Source organism: Enoplosus armatus, chromosome 1 (assembly GCF_043641665.1).
Source record: "Enoplosus armatus isolate fEnoArm2 chromosome 1, fEnoArm2.hap1, whole genome shotgun sequence".
NCBI lineage: Eukaryota > Metazoa > Chordata > Actinopteri > Centrarchiformes > Enoplosidae > Enoplosus > Enoplosus armatus.
This window is the reverse complement of record NC_092180.1, coordinates 2,730,212-2,748,349: the sequence shown is the minus strand read 5'-3', so window position 1 is coordinate 2,748,349 and position 18,138 is coordinate 2,730,212. Positions and strand designations below refer to the sequence as shown.

Genomic DNA, 18,138 nt, shown 5'->3' with positions numbered 1-18,138 from the left:
ATGAGCAGAGAAGAAGAGTGAACGCACGTGCTGCTTTCTGGAGAACGAAGAAAGAAAGGAGAAAACGCTGGGATGTGATTCTACCTGTCGTGCTACCTCTGCAGAAGCGGGCCTGAAGCCAAAGCCGGTCGGTGCGTTCTCCTCCTCCTCAACGCCTTTGACGCCAGGGCTGAAGTGAAGCTCTACGTGGAAGCGTTCCTCGGAGGAGAGGTCCTTCAGGGGGAACAACAGAGATGTTAGAGACATCATTTTGAAAGGTTTCTAGTTGAATGATTTATTTTCTGATATCTTACGTATAAAATGTTCTCTCAATTGTTCAGAAACTGTCAGATCAAAGAACAGAAGGATACAAATCAGAGTAAGCACTGGATGACAGCTTCTGGTACTTTCAGTTTTCAATAACCAGCGGACACATTTCTGTCAGTATCAGAAACTTACTGAGGTTCAATACTAATAAAAGGCAAATGTATGTAGCAGGTGCTTCAAAGTCTCAGATTATCACTACAGAAGGAAGAATCAAGGTTGTAGTATGTGGTGTGCCCTCATTTACAAGTAGTTTAAAAACTAAACATGTGTATATATATATATATATATATATATATATATGTACACACAGACAGACAGACAGACAGACAAGTGCTACCAGGATGACACCCTGTCATGGAGGCCGTGTGCCAAGGTGGGTGTACAAAACCAAAATAAATAAACAAAGCAACAAAAACACTACCTTATTATTGTCCTCATACAACATGATGACAATCTGAGTCATGTAGTTGAGTTCAGAGACAGCGCTGAGGTAATCCATGGCACGCTTCCACTGCTGGTCCTTCTCCTCCTGTCACACACACACACAGACACAGTTTCAACTTTTACATCTGAGACACATTCAAAGTTCTGTAGGATTGATGTTTGATTGCTTACATCGAGCAAGCCTCCATAGCGGAAAATGCTGAGCAGGGAGTGGACGTGACTCTCACTGGTGAAATATAAACGTGTCCTGACATGGCGCCCAGGAGACATCACTCCTCGAGAGTAGCTGTGAACAAGACACCACTGAACTAGAAGCTCCAAAATATTCACTTGGTCCAAACACTTTGCGTCATGTCTTAGCCTCAGCCTTGTACTAAATCAGATTTACTCTTGGGACTCACAGAGGGTGCAGTTTGTTGACAGACTCGTCCTCGTGGGTCCTCTGCAGGTCCAACTGGATCTTTCTGACCAGCGGGAGGCAGTAAGCGTATGCTATGTCCAATTTCTCCACTTTATTTATGCCATATTCCTGCAAAAACACAGAAAACGTGTTAAAAATACTACTATAAAAATATATTAAAGCACTTCAAAGACGTCACATGGTGATGCTAGAGGAAATGTCAATGATACAGAAAATGACGGTAAATTAGCAACAAAACATTATTTTAGGGTATATAGGAACAGTTCAAAGATATCAACACAAAATTTCCAGGCCTTTAACCGTAAATACATATTACTTTTATTATTACATTTTCATGTGTGTTTTAAATGTAAACGACTGCGTAACAAACTAGATTTGATTGAAAGAAGTCAATAAATAAAATGTATTTACAGAGTTTTGTGCAGAAAGTTCATTTTTAAATCCAGTAACTGTGCTTTCTTTCTGGTTCTCTAAGCTTATCCTCGACTTCTCATCTAAAAAAATGGAACCATCCTTAAACAGGAAAAGAAAGTAAATGTTTCTTTGCGGTAGTCCAGAGGCAACACCCCTGTCCTCCCGTCTCTCTCTCACCTGCGGGATGACGATGTCAGCCAAAGCTCGGGACAGTCTGAACAGCTCCAGCGTGTCCTCCAGGCCCAGAGTAGCGTTGTGGATCACATCGTACTTCACACAGTCGTAAATGTCAGGTATTTTACTGATGTCATAGCGACCGTTCTTCATGCGGAAGTCCCTCTCAAGTTTGGACCAGCGCTGCAGCATCAGCTCCAGTGTCTCACTGTGGTACAGCTGCAGGTCTGGTGAGAAGATTATTTTAATTTTGATGGAAATTAGTTTCAGTAAAAACTGTTGTAGAGTATCAAGATTTCAGCAGACTGGGCTGTTGAGTTTTTAAAATGTCACAAGTTAAATTCCATGAATCTACTGGAGACAAAACACTCAAAACTTAAAACCTGAGCACATAAAACCAAAACATCTGCGTGGCTGTACACCACTAGAGAGGCAAGTGAGAAAACGTGTTTTTTAAATTTCAGTCTTCCAAGATTTCTCACAGCAAATGTGATGAGATGAAATAAAAAGCTGATACTTGAGATCAGTCTGAGGCTGACAGGATTTTGCTCACCAGCTGACTTGGGGTCCTCCATCCTTTTGCGGATTTGGGAGGTGAGGCTCTGAATGAGGGCATAGACCTGGTCACATGTGGCCACAGGGTTCTGGACTATCTTCATTGAATTCACCAACGAGGCACTACAAGTCGGGGCCAGCTGTCACACACACACACACACACACACACACACACACTTCATTAAAAAGCCAATTAGACAGAACAAATGAAAAGTGACTACTTTCACGTTACAAAGACCTCCAAAGCTCAAATCTGTGTGACTTTGTCATTTGATTTAACAGAGCTACATGGAGAAACATAATGAATCTGCAAACAGTTAGCTCAAGAAATACGATCCTTTCAGCTTTCATTTTGACAGGTTAGTAATCCACTGAATGATCAAAGGAGATATGGTCACATTAGGTACCCAGGTTAAAAAGTCACCCTTTGCCTCTTCATATCATCCTCTCAGTCTAACAATTACTGTGGGAAACATTTGTCAGAAAAACATACTTGGATTCGTAGGTTAAGTGAGAGACGTGAGAATACGTGACTATTTAAAGCTACAGTTTGGGAGGAGTAGCTGCAGTGGTAAGATTCTGCAAACAAACACGTTTGCTTCAAAGTACAACAACAAAACAGAACTTGAGCCTGTGAGAAGCTCAACTTATACAGTAATGAAGTAATGGCACATTCACTGTATGCAGAATTCATCCAGCCAGCTCTGGATTTAAACATAAATCAAGAATTAGTAGCATCAATGTTCTTAAAAGGCAAATCTCAATCCATGAACTACAGACTGGTCTCTTATAGTTGCAGCTAATCTGTAAATGATTGTAGTGATACTGCAGCTGATCCAAAACGCTGCAGCCAGAAAGGTCATGACACATGACACAGACCTCACATGTGGAGACTGAGAGCTATTCACCCTATCAAAGTCTTCATCGGTGAAGTCCCTGTCCTTCTGCAGAATCTCATGGAGGCGAGCCTTGACGCGGTGCTGGCAGCTGCTCAGCGAGTCGCTGTCGTTGTCCAGCAGTCCGTTCATGTTGGCGCTCTTCACCATCTGCACCAGGATGGGTGTCAGCTCACCCTCCAGAGCCAGCAAGCCCTGCTCACACAGACACACAAACAAATGCAAAGTGATAATTAGACAGTTTGTCAACAGTGTGGCCAATACTTTGATATCTCACCAATGACAACTAGCATGAGCTGTTTAACAGGGACACAACATACCATGACACTTTGTGACACGACTGGTCTTGTTGACAGTGTCATTTCTGCACTAATGTACTGTATAAAACACATTTTACCAAATAATATGGTAACAGTTTAGTTTCACAGCTATTACATAGCGACAGCTGACAGTACTGGACATCACTCAGCAGTCTTTTCTCATTTCAAGAAGCTGTTAAACTCTGAAAGGCAAAAATGACCAGCTGGGAGAAGCCTGCTTTCCCTTTCAGAGCATCTGCTTTTCTCTGAGAATCTCTCTGTTAATGTCATGTGAGATTCTGCAGGTGGCGCTCTTTTCTTTCCATTTAACTACACAGTATTTTCTATTAATTCACACAGCTGTTGACATTTATGTAAACATACAGATTTACCTCCAGTCATTGTTTATGAAATACCACTTATTGATGCTTATAACAAAGTTCAAAGGTTTTAACTGCCCACAGGTTGAATCCTTTTTGTTTGTATCAACGGTGATACAGAGCAACAGAAAAGAACTATCTTGTATGGAGCTCTTAGAATACTGCACACCTTTGCAAAGGCTGCGGCCGTCATCTGCACCCTGCCTTCATCGGACGCATATATCTTCAGGTCGTGTCTGTAGGTGCTGTGTAGCCGAAGTAACCCACAGCCTGGAAATCCAGCATAGTCTCCTACAAAAACACAGTGCCAACAACAACATTAGTGAACACGCAGACACAGGTGCTGCTGGTCTAAAAGTCACTGTAAACAGGCACAGTTTGGAAAAGATGTCACCGCCTTGGTATTAACTGACTCTGACTTGGGATCTCCTCTCTTATACACCTTTACTGTGTTGACATTGCACACTTTGAACAAGAGCTAGCTGAAGCCACTCTGTGAGCCTTCTGCAACTGGGCTAAAACATCCTGCAATTGTTTTCCCAGCTTTTATAAAGAGTGTCACTTTCCTTGTCCAGGTTTTCTTTGTTTACACCTCTGTCCTAACATCTCATGTTCTCAGCTAAAGAGCCTAAACAACCTTTATGTTTTTTAACCATTAAATCCTCATATTCCCTTTGCTTTTTTTCTCTTTTTACACAGCAAGGGTTTTATTTTATCACTGCAGTATCTTATTTCCTTTGGTTAGAGTCACTTCTTTGATCTATAATATATGCACACCTACAGTCCTGGAAATACCCCACTGTGTTAAACCAGACGTATGTAAGTAAGCAATGAGAACCGCAGAGTAAAAGAAGAGAGGGAGAGAGACAGAAAGAGACGGAGAGATGAGCTGTGTTTGGGCAGCACAGCATTTAAAATATAAACTTATTTCAGGATAGCAAATAACAGAAATTACTTTTATTACAAAAATAAAAATAGAGTGTAACATCTCAACATTACATTGATGCTTTACCATAAGTGTTTATATCGACTGTATGTAATAATAAACCATTGATACAATATTTGTTTGCACTGTGTATTGTAGCAGAAACACACAAGTAAAATGGTATTTGTTTACGCACTTTTCTTGTCCCTCTTCCCGCCTCTCATTCTGACCTTATGTGGATCAGTGGCTGCTCAGTGTGGTGGCACAATAAGCAACTCAAAGTGTCTCAAACATGAGGCCACAACCTCTTACTGCAGTAACAGTTACTGATGAAGGTGGTTTGCATATGTAGCTTAAGACCGTTCTGAATTCATATTTGTTGCTGATGCTGTGACTTAATTGTTTTAATACCACCTTAACCAACACTGACCACAGATAATATCTGAAGTTTATTTTCCATTACCAGCTGGGAACTCGCTCATCTGTTTACATGACAAAATGAGCTCTGACATGATCCTGGAAGGTAGGAAAACACTGCTGTGTGTGTCTCACCTTGTCCTCCAGGGTACATACAGCGGAAGGCCCTCCCCAGCTCCTCAGCCTGCACTCTGCCAGCAGGAGTCAGCTCTCCTCCCCACTTCAGCACCAGCAGCAGAGACGGACCTTCCTTACGCGTGTCTGAAAACCAAATCCAGAGCACTGCAGTTAACAGTCACTTCAGTGTTTTGGCCAGCTTGAGCTTCACAACGTAGTGTCTGCCTACCTTCTTCCTCACTTGAAGTTTTGGGCTGCCCATGGGGCAGGTAAGTTAGTTGCACTTTTCTGTTGATCCCCGAGAAGTGGCCATACCTTTATTAGCAAGAAAACAAAACAAGGCTGGAATCATTAAAAGCGATCTATGAATGAATGAATGAAACATGGTTGTATGCCTTCTTTTACCCCTGATAACAAAATGTCATTACTAATGATAATGATGACTTCGAACAGTGCGGCGTTGACTAGTGTAGAAGCAGGACAAGGACACGCAGTTTCGTGCCAGTAATCATTTATCGAAATACAATGATCTGTCATATTGTGTGCGGTATATTATGAACTAAATGTTTTTAATGTCTGGGCATGTGAAATATTTGAGAAAGACAATTGCCTTCATTTCTCTGCGTGCAGGCTGTTTATAGGACACTGCAGCCGTAACAGCCACAGCACATTAAATACTCTTGGAGGTGTGTATGGCAGATGGTGACCTTTTAAAACTCATTTGTCACAAGCACGGGAGGAGGCCAAGGCAAACTTAGGAAACACTGTCCAAACAACTTTTAGGATATCCAACAGGAAGGTGAGCTTCAGAAAGTGAGGCTAAGCATATCACTTACCAAATTAATAACAAATCATTTCATAACTTTACAGTGTACGAAAGCATGCGTACAAGTCTCAAGGTTTGCTACACAACCAGTAAATCTGAAATTCCTTTTTGCAGTCTATCATGGTTTAAAACTATTTGCTGAAACAACCTAGAAATGAATTAAATGAACATGAGATCAGGGACTAGTGGTTCATAAAATGACCCAGTTCACTTGTCACTCACATTTCCAGAACCGTCTTCAGCTGCTCCAGTTTGGACTTCTTCTCTTCGATCTCGCAGTCATTGTGCTGTCCTAGTTCTACTAACAACTGCCGAGTGATGTCCAGCACCTCCTGTTGAGGTTCAGAGTAACACGCTGTCATAGATCTTACAGTGTTAGGGTTAGGAGTGAAGTATTTCAAGGTAAAACCTATTTTACCATGCTGTTGTCTGACTTATTGTTACCTGCAGTTGTTTTGGCTTCTTCAGCTTTAATTTCCCCGTTTTGTATCCTCCATATTTTTCAAATAGATCAAAGAACCTGGATGAATCAAAGACAAACTTAAGATTAATTGAAAGTCTTTAATCGGTCTTTGCAGTAAAAAAGGAAGGCAATAACAGAGATAACCTACATGGGGTTGCGAACTTCCATCTTCATCTTCTGTTTGGGCGTTCTGTCTCCATGTCGAATGACAGCGATCACACAGCGTAGCTCCATCCTGAAGAGTGCAACAGTAACAATAACAGTTATTTCACTGGTGTTGATAACAAACTCGTGCAACTCTATACAACATTTACAAAGATGTTATGCCATATAAACTATTATAGGACAATCTTAATCTTATTATATTAGCAAAAGACAAATAAGACAGGAGCATTTTGCAAGAACAATCAACTAAGAGCTGCCAGACTCTTTGTGTTGGAGTCGCCTTGTTAATGTGTACAGCAGTCACCCAGCTTTAGATGTCAACATGTACGAACAGGTTACAGGTCGTTCAACTGGTAAACTGTATTTAAATGTGTCTGTTTGACAGTTAGACCTTGGCAAAAAAAAAATTGGCATTTTACCAAAAAACATTTAGACACAATAAAGCGACTGAATACCACTCGCTGATATTCACGTCTGCAATGCTTATCCTCATTTAAGTGGATTAAAGTACATAGTGTTGTCTCAGGTTACTGCACTGTGACAGTCCAGGTACAGTTGATGAGCTCATGATGATAATTAAGGAACCACCCAAATGTATTTCAAACACACTGAACACGACTCCACCACAAACATATTGAACTGGTTTGACTACTGCTATTACTGACATGGTCCCTGACGTAGTGGGAACGATGGGGATGTCCTCTGCCTCAGTAGGGATGGACCAAGGAATCTGAAACTGAGGAGCCAGTTCACGCATCACGATGTTCCTAAAGAGCCACGAAGAGTCACAAATTCAATGAACAAGAAATTATCCAACGCAAGTTCACGCAGAAATTGTCAAGTGGACAAGGAATGACAAAAGAAATAATAAACATGGTACCCGAGGATCTTGGCACAGTCGTCATAGTACTTCATCGAGTTCTTCACGAAACTGAAACCATTGACATCACACACATACGAGTGTCCATTGGCTCGGAGGAGATCGAAGCCACAGACAGTTTGCTGCAGTGAGAGAAGGGAGGACACATTTCTTTCACTGATGTCGAGATGCGACAGTATCAGCGACTCCACAAGGAAGGAACAAGCTAACTTGGGACAAACCCGACTTTATGAAGGCAACGCCTTTGCTTACCTTGAATGCCAGGCAGACCTTACGGGCCACCAGTTTCTCCATGGCTGAGAGCATGACGGGGTAGCGGACCTCCTTCCCCTCACTGTCTCTCTCCACTTTCCCGTCCAGAGCGGGGGACTTCCGAGCCTCAGCGTGAGCATAGTCCGGCCCCACAGTGTACACCTGAGGTCACATGAAACACCCACAACCATCAGTCGTTCTAAATCTAAAAGTTGATTCTATATCTTGCGCTGTCTAAGATGATTATTGTCCCATCACACAAACATTACACTAACAGAGTTGGGAAGTGGGAGGGGCAGCTGGTTCCAAAAGTTTCTTTCAAAGATAGAAACACAAGACTCTTCAACTTCGCTTCTGAGAAAGTCAAAATATTACCATAGTCATGAGCCTCAGGCACCGTTGCTACGGTGAAGAGGTCAGTCAGTGGCGCAAATCAGTGAGGTAGTTACTGAATTAATTAAAATCGATGTTGATTTTTGATCTGTAGCTTCCACCTACTATTGGCAGTGCACTTAACAAAACTTTAAGCTTGGTGACTGGATGTTTCCTGCACCTTGGGAGTCGTAGTTAACTTCTCCCCCAAAGTTTTTTTTATGTAGACAGGCTTGTACCTTCGACTTTTTAATCAACTTTTTTTTTTCATGCCGATCCAATGGGGAAAATAAAGTCAGAGGTGCACGAAACAGCTCTTTCCACTTCCAAACTCTATACATCTGCTAAAAATAAATAATGTATGGCCCTTTCAAGAGTCTCATTCCATATCTGAACTGAGTCAGCAACTGGTTTCCTTTCATAATAATCAATACTTGGTCGATACTCTACCTTCACATCAGTGCCGTCTGTTGGCATGAACTCTTCATAGATGTAAGAGCCCGTCTTCCTCACACTGCTCTCTGGTGAGTACACACTGCTCCGGCTTCCGATCTGCACAAATCACAAAGCGAATGAAAAATGTTGTGATTCTGAAAACTGCTGTTGTCTGGCAAAAGCTTTTTTTTTATTTATAAAGTGCAACTGTGCACTCTGAAGAGTTTCTATAACATCCATCACAGTCTAAGAGTTTAAGGCTGCAGCTCCATGTTTGACAACAGTGTGCCTGATTTATGATAATGTTCTTTCTCTGGCAGAGTAATAGATCCATGTACCTTTACAAGAGAGGCTATTAAGTGGTGCAGGTTAATGGCCTGGTGCATTGAAGTCTGCTCAGTTGATAAATAGTTGCCATTATTACAAATAAAAAGAAGGTGTACATTCAAAATGTCAAGGCCAGCCATGGGCCTGTAATAATTTTCCAAATATAACATGAGTGCTGTGACCTCGTCTAGACAGGGAGACGAGGGCTTGAGTCTAAATCTTGATCTTTCAGCTGAGCTAGTGTTAAGGTGAGGACTTCTAGAAACAGTCGAAGCTAAGACCTTTCTAAAGAGTCGCTGGCTGCCACCACCCGCAGAGGTGGGGTAGTAGATGTAGACGTTGTGGTCCTCAGCGCAGACAGGCTTCTCAACAAAAGGCTTCTGGAAAATCTCTCCGTTCACCTCCACATGGTCCTCTCCTTCCACCAGGTTACACTCTGAAACACACACACAGCAAATGTTTCTGTTTGCCAGGAATCCCATTTTCATTACCCCTTATAATATACACAGATGACACTTGCCCCATGAGTGTTTACTCTTGAGCCCTGCGAAGCAGCTCGGCACTCTGAACCATGTGACGTTCACTGGTCGTTACAAAAACTGTCATTACTGTCAAGGAAGGCAGAGACATAAAACATCTGATCTCTCATCAGTCCAGGGACTGTCTGTGTAAAAGCAGGATTTGAATGGCAGACCCATCATATCACAGCACTTAAGTATGGTACACTTGCGACTGCTTCACATTTGATACTATATTTATCCACAAGCTGAAATAAAACCAATGCAGCCCTGAACTCAGGATGCTGCATGGGCAGGGGGCTTCAGGGCAAGAGAGCTTTTTCCAGACGAACAAAAAGCTTTAAAATTAAGTTGAGTGAATGCAGTCAGCTTCTATTGTGTTTTCCCATGTTATGTTAACTGTAGTAAAAGTACAAAAACATATATGAATAAATAACTAATGAGCTTGCAGACTGACCATCTGGTTTATCTGGGTCACGGTTCAGCACAGCATAGCGTGGCAGATCAATCCCTTCCTCCTGCAGGATGCGATACACCTCTCGCCTGTTAAAAAAAATAAAAACAAAATGACCATTAAATACATAAACATATAAACTGTGGTTGTTGTAGCCTCACTTTAGAAATATATAGTTAGGGTATGACACAGTACCTGTCCTGTATATAGTACTGCATGTTCAGGTCATTGATGAGCAGAGGGTTTCTCAGTTTGGCATAGCTCACTGCCTTATCCAGCGGGAATCCTGGTTTACATGCAGAGAAATTATTCCATTAATAAAGCTCACAGATAAAATGACATTAACAACAGGGGGCAAACAAGTTCAGAGTTACGACTACTGAGACATTGTTAGAGAAATCACAAACATGTGAGGGACTGTAGACTCACATATGCAGACAGAATGACTGTGTTGGACTAAATATAATGCTGATATTGTATTACAAGACAGGAACTCTTCTTAGTGTGTATATGGTTGGGCAGTTGATGAGAAGCCCATGTGATAGACAGTACACAGAATTTGTAATATGAGCATGTGTGTGTAGATTTATTTGATTTTGTATGATGCAGCATTTAAATCAGGTACAGATGTCACCTCTGAAGGACACACATTAAACATAACAAGAACATAACATGCGTGTGTGTGTGTGTTGTACCCTTGGAGTGGAAGGAGATGAGGCAGTCACAGAGAGGCCATTTGTCCACGGGCTCATTGAGGATGGCGTCCTCTGGGAAGATGACCACAGTGATGTACTCAAACCTGCACAGCCTCTCCAGGATCTGGGTCATTGGCTTAGACTTGGACTTCTTCATCATGCAGCAGATCCCCACCACGATCTGTCGCTCCGGGGGCTGAACAAGGGAGAGGAGAGCAACATTTCAATGACCTGTCTGAGGGAGCAACAGAGACACAATGGGAGCTTTGTCCCATAAAACTCCCATAAACCTCATACTGAGGAACTGTGCATAAAAAACGGAATAGACTGCTGTTGTGTCTCCTCTCCAGAAATTCAGTGAAAATCTCCAATTTAAAGTTTTCTCCGAGTTTTATTAATATAATTATAATTATTCTATACAAAGTCAGACTAAAACTGAAGTTAAAAATAGCTGCTAGTAGTCTAAATACGTCTGTTTCTACTGCTGAGCCTTTGACTATTTGTAAAATTCAAACCTTCATGCTGTGAGGAAAAGCTGTGCTCTCGCTGTTTATCTGTCCTGTCCAAAAGTGAGGAATTCCAAAATGGCTGCCAAGGGTGCACAATGTTAACTGAAAGCCGTCTACTGCTGACTCATCTTATTATTCACTGATAATCTGATGCTTTTGATATGATTTTCTACCAAATTTCTTCGAGCTTGCACCGACAGCTAAGTGGAAGAACAGATTATAGTAAAGAGGTTATGTAGTTTGACATAAGTCCCCCACCGAGTCTGTGTCTTCGTCGTCCTCATATAGCTCCATGTCTGTCCTCATGCTGTCCTCCAGGACCTCGCTCTCATCGTCCTCGCAGCCCACGAAGAATCTGGGAGCGCCACGCCGGCTCTCGCCCGGGCTGTTGGGCTCTGACATCACAGTCCCCCGCGGCGGCCCTCAGCGTCCCACCGCACCATCGTACACCAACACACCGCCAGAGCGGGCCGCCGATGGGAGGGCGCGAGGCCTGGGTAGAGGGACGGGTCCACTCTGCCTGGGCTGGACAGCACAGCTGGTAGATGAAGGTGTGTGAGGCAGAGGAGCAGAGTGAGACTGAATGAGCGGCGCTCAAACATACAAGGTTATGTGGGAAATGATGGTCCTGGTCAGTCTTCTGCAATGACGCCGTTACTCAAGTTTCTCATTCTTCATTCAGCAAATTCACATCTCATATGACTGGCTGCAGCTCCAGTTATCTGATGACAGTCCTTTCCTCCATTTATACCGACAGTCCTACAAGAGAAACAAAACATTAAACATTATTTATGCAATTTGGCTTCACAGTGTTGGAATATTAATCAAAGCTATAGTCTCATAGCACTCCACAATAGTCATATCATAAAACACCCTGTACACTGCTCATCCATGTTCGTTTACATGTAGGACTTGTCCTTTGTGGAAAGGAAATGATGTGTGCACGTTAAACCCTTGTTAAAAACCCTTAAAGCCATGCAGGCAGACTAAGCGGGCGAATTTTCTGTGAACAGAAACACTTTCTTCTGATTTAATTGAAAAATTTGAGGTTTACTGGGATTGAGAACCGAATCCAGACAGAATTAAAATCAATCAAATTGAATCTAAATTTAAAACGTTTCAGTGCTCATCTTTGTTCAAGGGCGTCCGATGGCTTCTTTCCCACACAGTCTCATTATGCCAGGCTGTGTGGGTAATTTTGGTCTTCAACTGCACAGTAAAAAAAAGAACACCACGTCTGGCACTGCAAATCCCAGCCAATATACCATCACTTTAAGCAAAAATGGCCATGGTCTTGAGCAATAATTACCTCCAGCACTTACTCTAGTGTTACATATTTAACCCTCACGCCGCAGTCTGGTGCTGCAAAACATCTGTGTTTCCATCGCCACTAAACATTAGCCGGTCATGGAGACAGGACAGGCAGCGGACCACATGTCATACCGTAGACAAACCACAACTGCTCATCACTCTCTGGCACGCTATCAGACACCCATCTGAACAACAAACCGCTTCACCATCAGGCACAGTCACTCACGGGTCAAGACTGACTATTGGCAGTGGGAAATGCTGTTATTAGCATCAGCAGCCTAGAAGGGGTCCAAATGAGATAATAAACAAACACGTTTGTCCAAAGCCTTGGGGATCTCAAACTGAGGGAATACAAATAAGAAACAAGTTCCCTAAACAGAATCTGCTTGTTTAATTCAAGGTCACTGTGACCTAAAAGACGCAGTGCTCTGCTAATCTTCCTGGGGTTCACAAATAACAGTACAGCACGTACGCAACATTTTCACTTTGAGCAAAAATGATTTAGTACATGGAACGATTCATTGTTTTGTTTTCTTTGTCTTCAGTGATAGTAAATTAGGTTTTGGACTGTAGGCCATACAAAACAAGCAATTTATATATTTCAACTTGGGAACTTATTTTGGGATATTCTAACAGACGATTCATGAAAAAGAAATAGTCCACAGATTAATCAATAATAAAAAAAACATGTCACATTAAAACATTGGACAAATGCTTTGTGTGACAGCAGGAATAGTCAAGTCTACTGCTGTCTTCCACCCATGAAAGGTTCTTGGGAAAGTGTCATTAAAAAGGGGGACAGAAGACATGTAGTAGACAGTAACAGTTAATGGAAATATGAAAACAGGGGTTATTTCTGGTCAAGTCTGTGGCTGTTGGGTACAACTACATTATAAATGTTTAACTGCTGCCTGGTACACACATACAGAAATTCATCCTAACTCCCATTTTGGCAGCGAGTTGATTTAAAATAAACTCTTTCCATGCCTAAGTGGATTAGTGTTTCAGAGCTTGAGCATAACAGTTAATCTCTTCTATTACACCTGCTTACTCAGGGTACGAACAGGGCCATAGCTCCCACTGAGGACACTGAGGTCATGTCCTCTTTATTTTTTATAGGACTTAGGGGGTTTAGGTGATCCACGGTGCAGTTTACATTCTACAATTTCATGCTGCACACGGCTGTTGTGGGGCCAAAACCCTGTATCTCCAATACGTCAACTTTTAAAAGGAATTTAGAAAATCACATCTTGTTTTAATCTTGATCAAAATGAATTTTTGACACAATCCAGTTGGTTTTGAAAGGGTTTTAATAGACTGGGGAATTCTGTCAACCCAAAGAGCAGATTGTAATCGTTCAACTTGATCTGACAACATGAAAGCCAATTAGGTTTTCTTTATCAATTAATCGGTTAATTGTTTAGTCAATCCAATGCCAAAAAATAGCAAAACATGTTTACCAGAGCCCAAGGTGATGCCTTCAAATGTCTTGCCAACCAAACCCCAAAGTTATCACATTCACAATGATATAAAAACAGAAAAAAACAGCAGATCTTTAAATTTGAGTATTTTACTTATCTACCTTAACAATGAATCGATTATCAAAATAGTTGCAGATTCCTTTTCTGTCCATAGACAATTAAATCGACTAATTGTTGCAGCTCTAATGCAAAAAAACAGTTGGGGATGCAACCAGACAGTAACAGCATGGTGTTTTTTCTAAAAGCTGATATGACAAAATAGTAAAACGCCTGCCTCTTGCCCTTTTCCTAAATTTCTGCTTTTCTTGTCTCACAAACTACCACCTCTACCCCACCTTGAACCAGATGACTCAGGACTCCTTGCTGGGACAGGCTCAGACGCCTCCTGCAGAGCGCTCTGCCAGGATCTGCTCCAGCCTTTAACCTGATGGACAATGGAGCCGGAGTACGCGCCAAAACTATCTTTCTCATTCATGGGCGTCACAGCCTTTTTCACTTGAAGTTTATTAAGGAGGCAAAGTTTCTATGGTCTTTTACCTGACAGTTAGGATTGCCACCTAACCAGAACCCAACCAGAGTGAAGTGGGTGTGTGGTTGGAAATTTACTGCCAAATCTTGATTTCAAATAGCCACGTTTAGTGATGGCCATCCCCTCCTGACAGACCGATGACAATAACTTTGTGTCTTCATATTTGATTATTTTACCTCCACTTTACTCCTTGCAGTGTGCAGGAGGCTATTAGAAAACAGTGTTTCCGCAGTCTATACATGTATGGCAACTAATGGCTTCAAATGAATAATAACATTTACTCAAAATGAAATTAAGTTTAGGATTGCAAATAAGAATTATTATTTTTGTGATGGATTAATCAGCTGATTATTTTGCAAAACTAAATCGCAGCCAACAGTCAAAAACGTCATCTCAACTGAGAAGATATTAATCATCAACTAATTGACTGATCATCTAATTGTTTCAGCCGTAATTGAGGAAAATTAAGCATGAATCTAAATTATTACCGTATTTGGAGTCCATTCAAAATGTTCGGCAGGAAAGAGAAGAACGGGGAGTGATGATCTTAAATAGGAGGCTTGGACTAATGACCGAAGTATTTCTAAAATCCTGGCTTTGGATCTGCTTTTCCTTTGCAGCAATGCAGTTCAGGGAGTATGAGGCTTCTGATATAAAATACACTGTCTGCAGATACTATAACGTCGACATACTCTGGACGGGCTGAAAGAAAACACACCTCAGTGACACACATGTTGTAGCTGCACCTGATGTTCCAGTCGGAGGAGGCCTGACAGGTTTCACTGTATGAATTTAGGACACAAGGCGGGATGTTAAACTGAACTAAAAATAATCAGACTGTAACCAGCGTTCGCGGGAAGGATAACGTTAACATCTACCACAGATTGATGGTTGTAGTTAACGTTTAATCGCTGCTTTACAGCAACAAGTACATTAGCTAACGTTATGTGCTATGGTAACGTTATAAAAAAATGGGTGTTAAGAGTACGAAGACGAAGATATTTTGAAACGTTAACCAAAAATAAGAAACACATTTAATGGCGATGTTAGCATTAAAAACCAATCTCGACTGCCCGACACAAGCGGTTGAGTTAAAAAACCCCAAAAAAGATGGTCTTTGACGTGGAAATTGACGTTAGCTCTGGTTCATTTTTGCAATGCAAAAGACATTTAGTTAGCTAATGTTAGCTAGTGTTAGCATTCAGCTAGTACCCCGGCTGGTTCGGCAATGTAAACAAGTCTACGAGAATGAAGAGCCATTTTGTCTGCATTTGAAGCAAATACCAAATGTCTGTGCGAGCATTAATGTTAACGCTTAAGACTGGAAGCGTGTCGGTGATATTTTCGTCACCAGCGAGTAACATTAAATTGTGAACTCACAGTGTAGCTGGAAGGTTTGCATCGCTGCCATCAGCTCGCTTCCTCTACTCTTGACAGTTTGCATGTGAAACCAATCTTATTTTTTCAGTTTGACGCACGGTTGGGCAACGTATGAAACGACCAATGGGAAGGGAGAACGATTTCGAGGAGGCGTGACATAAAAACCACATCAGCCAATAAGCAACGACCAAAGTCAGTCGGCTGGCACAACAACATCCCAAGGAGGAGAAGAGAGTTAGCGGCCTCTAGCGATGTACAACCGAAAAATCATTTAATAAATAAATCAAATCAAATCAAATCAAATTTAATAAAAAATGATTGTCCTTGTAGTTACAGTCTTTTCCTTCAGCACCTTCCATTTTGTGCTACCTCATAGTTCTCCACTACACTTTGGTGGGAAATAATGAAACTTTGATCTTAGAAATTAAAGTACAATAAAATCTTATATTTGACACTTATAGTTACTTTACAGATTAAGATTTTACATTCCCTATGATGAGACTTCAAATACGACGTGTTGCCATAAATGAACCTACCCAACAGTATATCTAGTTGTTGAAATTAGCTTCACCATGGACAGCTACAACATTAAAATGCATCATCATAACATCATCATAGTGACACAGACAGGGGCCAGTCTGCTGCATAATGACTACTTAATGGATACTATAGTACATCTATCTGATAATACATATGTTCTTTGACTAAGTAAGATTTTGAATGCAGGGCTTTTAGTTGTAATGGTATATTTTTGGTATTAATAAAAAAAAACCTAGGTACCACTGGACCACTATGGAAATAAGTTATGTTAACTTTCAGTGTTTTTATACCAAGTATATACATATTTTTGTATCTACTAATGCTTCTACTTCATTACATTTCAGTGGCAAATAATGTACTTTTTGCTCCACTACATTTTTTTCATCACTTACAAGTTAATTTACAGATTCAGATTAATAATAATATTATTTATCCTGGGGGAAATCCACAAGCTACAGATGTATGTTTCAGCCCGCCTGCTGCTGCTTGAAGAGCCAACATTGACGTCAGTGTCTCTGAGCTTCCCTGTGCAGACCAGAGTCTGTTTGACCACCACACCACCCTGACCGTTACATACCTGTGTGCAGGCCAGCTGCTGCTGCTGCTGCTGCTGCTGCGGACTTTGTGGGGTCATAGTGGGTCGTTATACTGCTTATGAAAAGAGCATTTTAAACATTTCAAACAAGGCTCTTCTATAATCAAACTGAACAGGGACAAAAAATAGAGAAATATTATCAGTACAGAAATGAAAATGATTTTTTTTTTTTTTTTAATAATAAGCCACAATTTACACTAAAACTCAAATTTGGTGTTTGTGTTGCATCACCTCAGCTTAGTATAGATTGTCAGCTTTATCCAAATTACTCCTGTCTTCTCCTTCACTACCTACAGCTCCTGTTACAAAGACCCTCTGTGAGGAGGCCCTCTGCTGCCCCCCTCCCTCATATGGCTTCCATTTGCCAAAGTCATGGCGCTACACTCTCTGTGACATACGGCAACAGGTCAGACTAGGACAAGGAGGCTCATTATGAATGCAGCTCCAGTCTCTGTACCTCAGGTCTCTGGGCCCCTGCAGGAGCTGGTGGGTTTCCAGTATCAGAGACTTATTCCACCTTTGGCTGTTAATACCACCAAGTTGCTCCTTGAGCCGCCATGTGGATGAGGCAACTCGCCGCTCGCAGGTTCAGGTGTGGCATGTGGAAATTTCCACATAACAGTCAAATGAGTACTTCATGTGCATTTATATCCCAGTCCACAATGGACTGTCAAGGATAAGTCTGGTTATATTTTATATTTTCTTCCTGTTGTCATAAATTCCATGAAAAGACCAAAACCAACAATGAACTGATCTTACGAGGAAGTCTTTTTTGTGTATCCAAAGTCTGGGCAATGTGATTTCTGTGTCACTGTTGTCTGAAAACTAATAACACATTAATGAGGCACACTGTTGCACTGGCTGACATGTTTGTTAATGACAATCAATATGGGCACTGCAGTTTATTTGGAGTTAATCTCAGATACACTGTCCTGCTGCTCACTAGCGCATCAAATCCACAGCTGAAAATAATCCCCAACAAACTCTCTATTTACTGTTTGAATAATGTTTGCAAAATACAACAGCAGCCGGCTGTTTTTGGAAATTATCCATCCCTC

General features: G+C 41.4%; 1 protein-coding gene across 1 annotated transcript in view; it reads right to left on the bottom strand.

Annotated features, from left to right (window-relative positions):
• ppip5k1a (diphosphoinositol pentakisphosphate kinase 1a) overlaps nucleotides 1-15,995 on the bottom strand; it is a 29,141-nt gene extending 13,146 nt beyond the window's left edge. The window contains exons 1-23 of the mRNA XM_070909411.1: nucleotides 15,946-15,995; nucleotides 11,503-12,003; nucleotides 10,736-10,931; nucleotides 10,236-10,326; nucleotides 10,044-10,129; nucleotides 9,350-9,504; nucleotides 8,757-8,858; nucleotides 7,935-8,096; nucleotides 7,683-7,804; nucleotides 7,468-7,569; nucleotides 6,786-6,872; nucleotides 6,619-6,694; nucleotides 6,397-6,506; nucleotides 5,578-5,663; nucleotides 5,367-5,492; nucleotides 4,059-4,180; nucleotides 3,223-3,405; nucleotides 2,313-2,454; nucleotides 1,763-1,986; nucleotides 1,152-1,279; nucleotides 922-1,036; nucleotides 728-835; nucleotides 85-213 (exon numbers count right to left, since the gene is read on the bottom strand). Coding sequence (XP_070765512.1) covers nucleotides 85-213; nucleotides 728-835; nucleotides 922-1,036; nucleotides 1,152-1,279; nucleotides 1,763-1,986; nucleotides 2,313-2,454; nucleotides 3,223-3,405; nucleotides 4,059-4,180; nucleotides 5,367-5,492; nucleotides 5,578-5,663; nucleotides 6,397-6,506; nucleotides 6,619-6,694; nucleotides 6,786-6,872; nucleotides 7,468-7,569; nucleotides 7,683-7,804; nucleotides 7,935-8,096; nucleotides 8,757-8,858; nucleotides 9,350-9,504; nucleotides 10,044-10,129; nucleotides 10,236-10,326; nucleotides 10,736-10,931; nucleotides 11,503-11,646 — 2,796 coding nt within the window. The 5' untranslated portion in view covers nucleotides 11,647-12,003; nucleotides 15,946-15,995. The remainder of the gene's footprint in view (nucleotides 1-84; nucleotides 214-727; nucleotides 836-921; nucleotides 1,037-1,151; nucleotides 1,280-1,762; nucleotides 1,987-2,312; nucleotides 2,455-3,222; nucleotides 3,406-4,058; nucleotides 4,181-5,366; nucleotides 5,493-5,577; nucleotides 5,664-6,396; nucleotides 6,507-6,618; nucleotides 6,695-6,785; nucleotides 6,873-7,467; nucleotides 7,570-7,682; nucleotides 7,805-7,934; nucleotides 8,097-8,756; nucleotides 8,859-9,349; nucleotides 9,505-10,043; nucleotides 10,130-10,235; nucleotides 10,327-10,735; nucleotides 10,932-11,502; nucleotides 12,004-15,945) is intronic.
• Nucleotides 15,996-18,138: the final 2,143 nt, after the last annotated feature.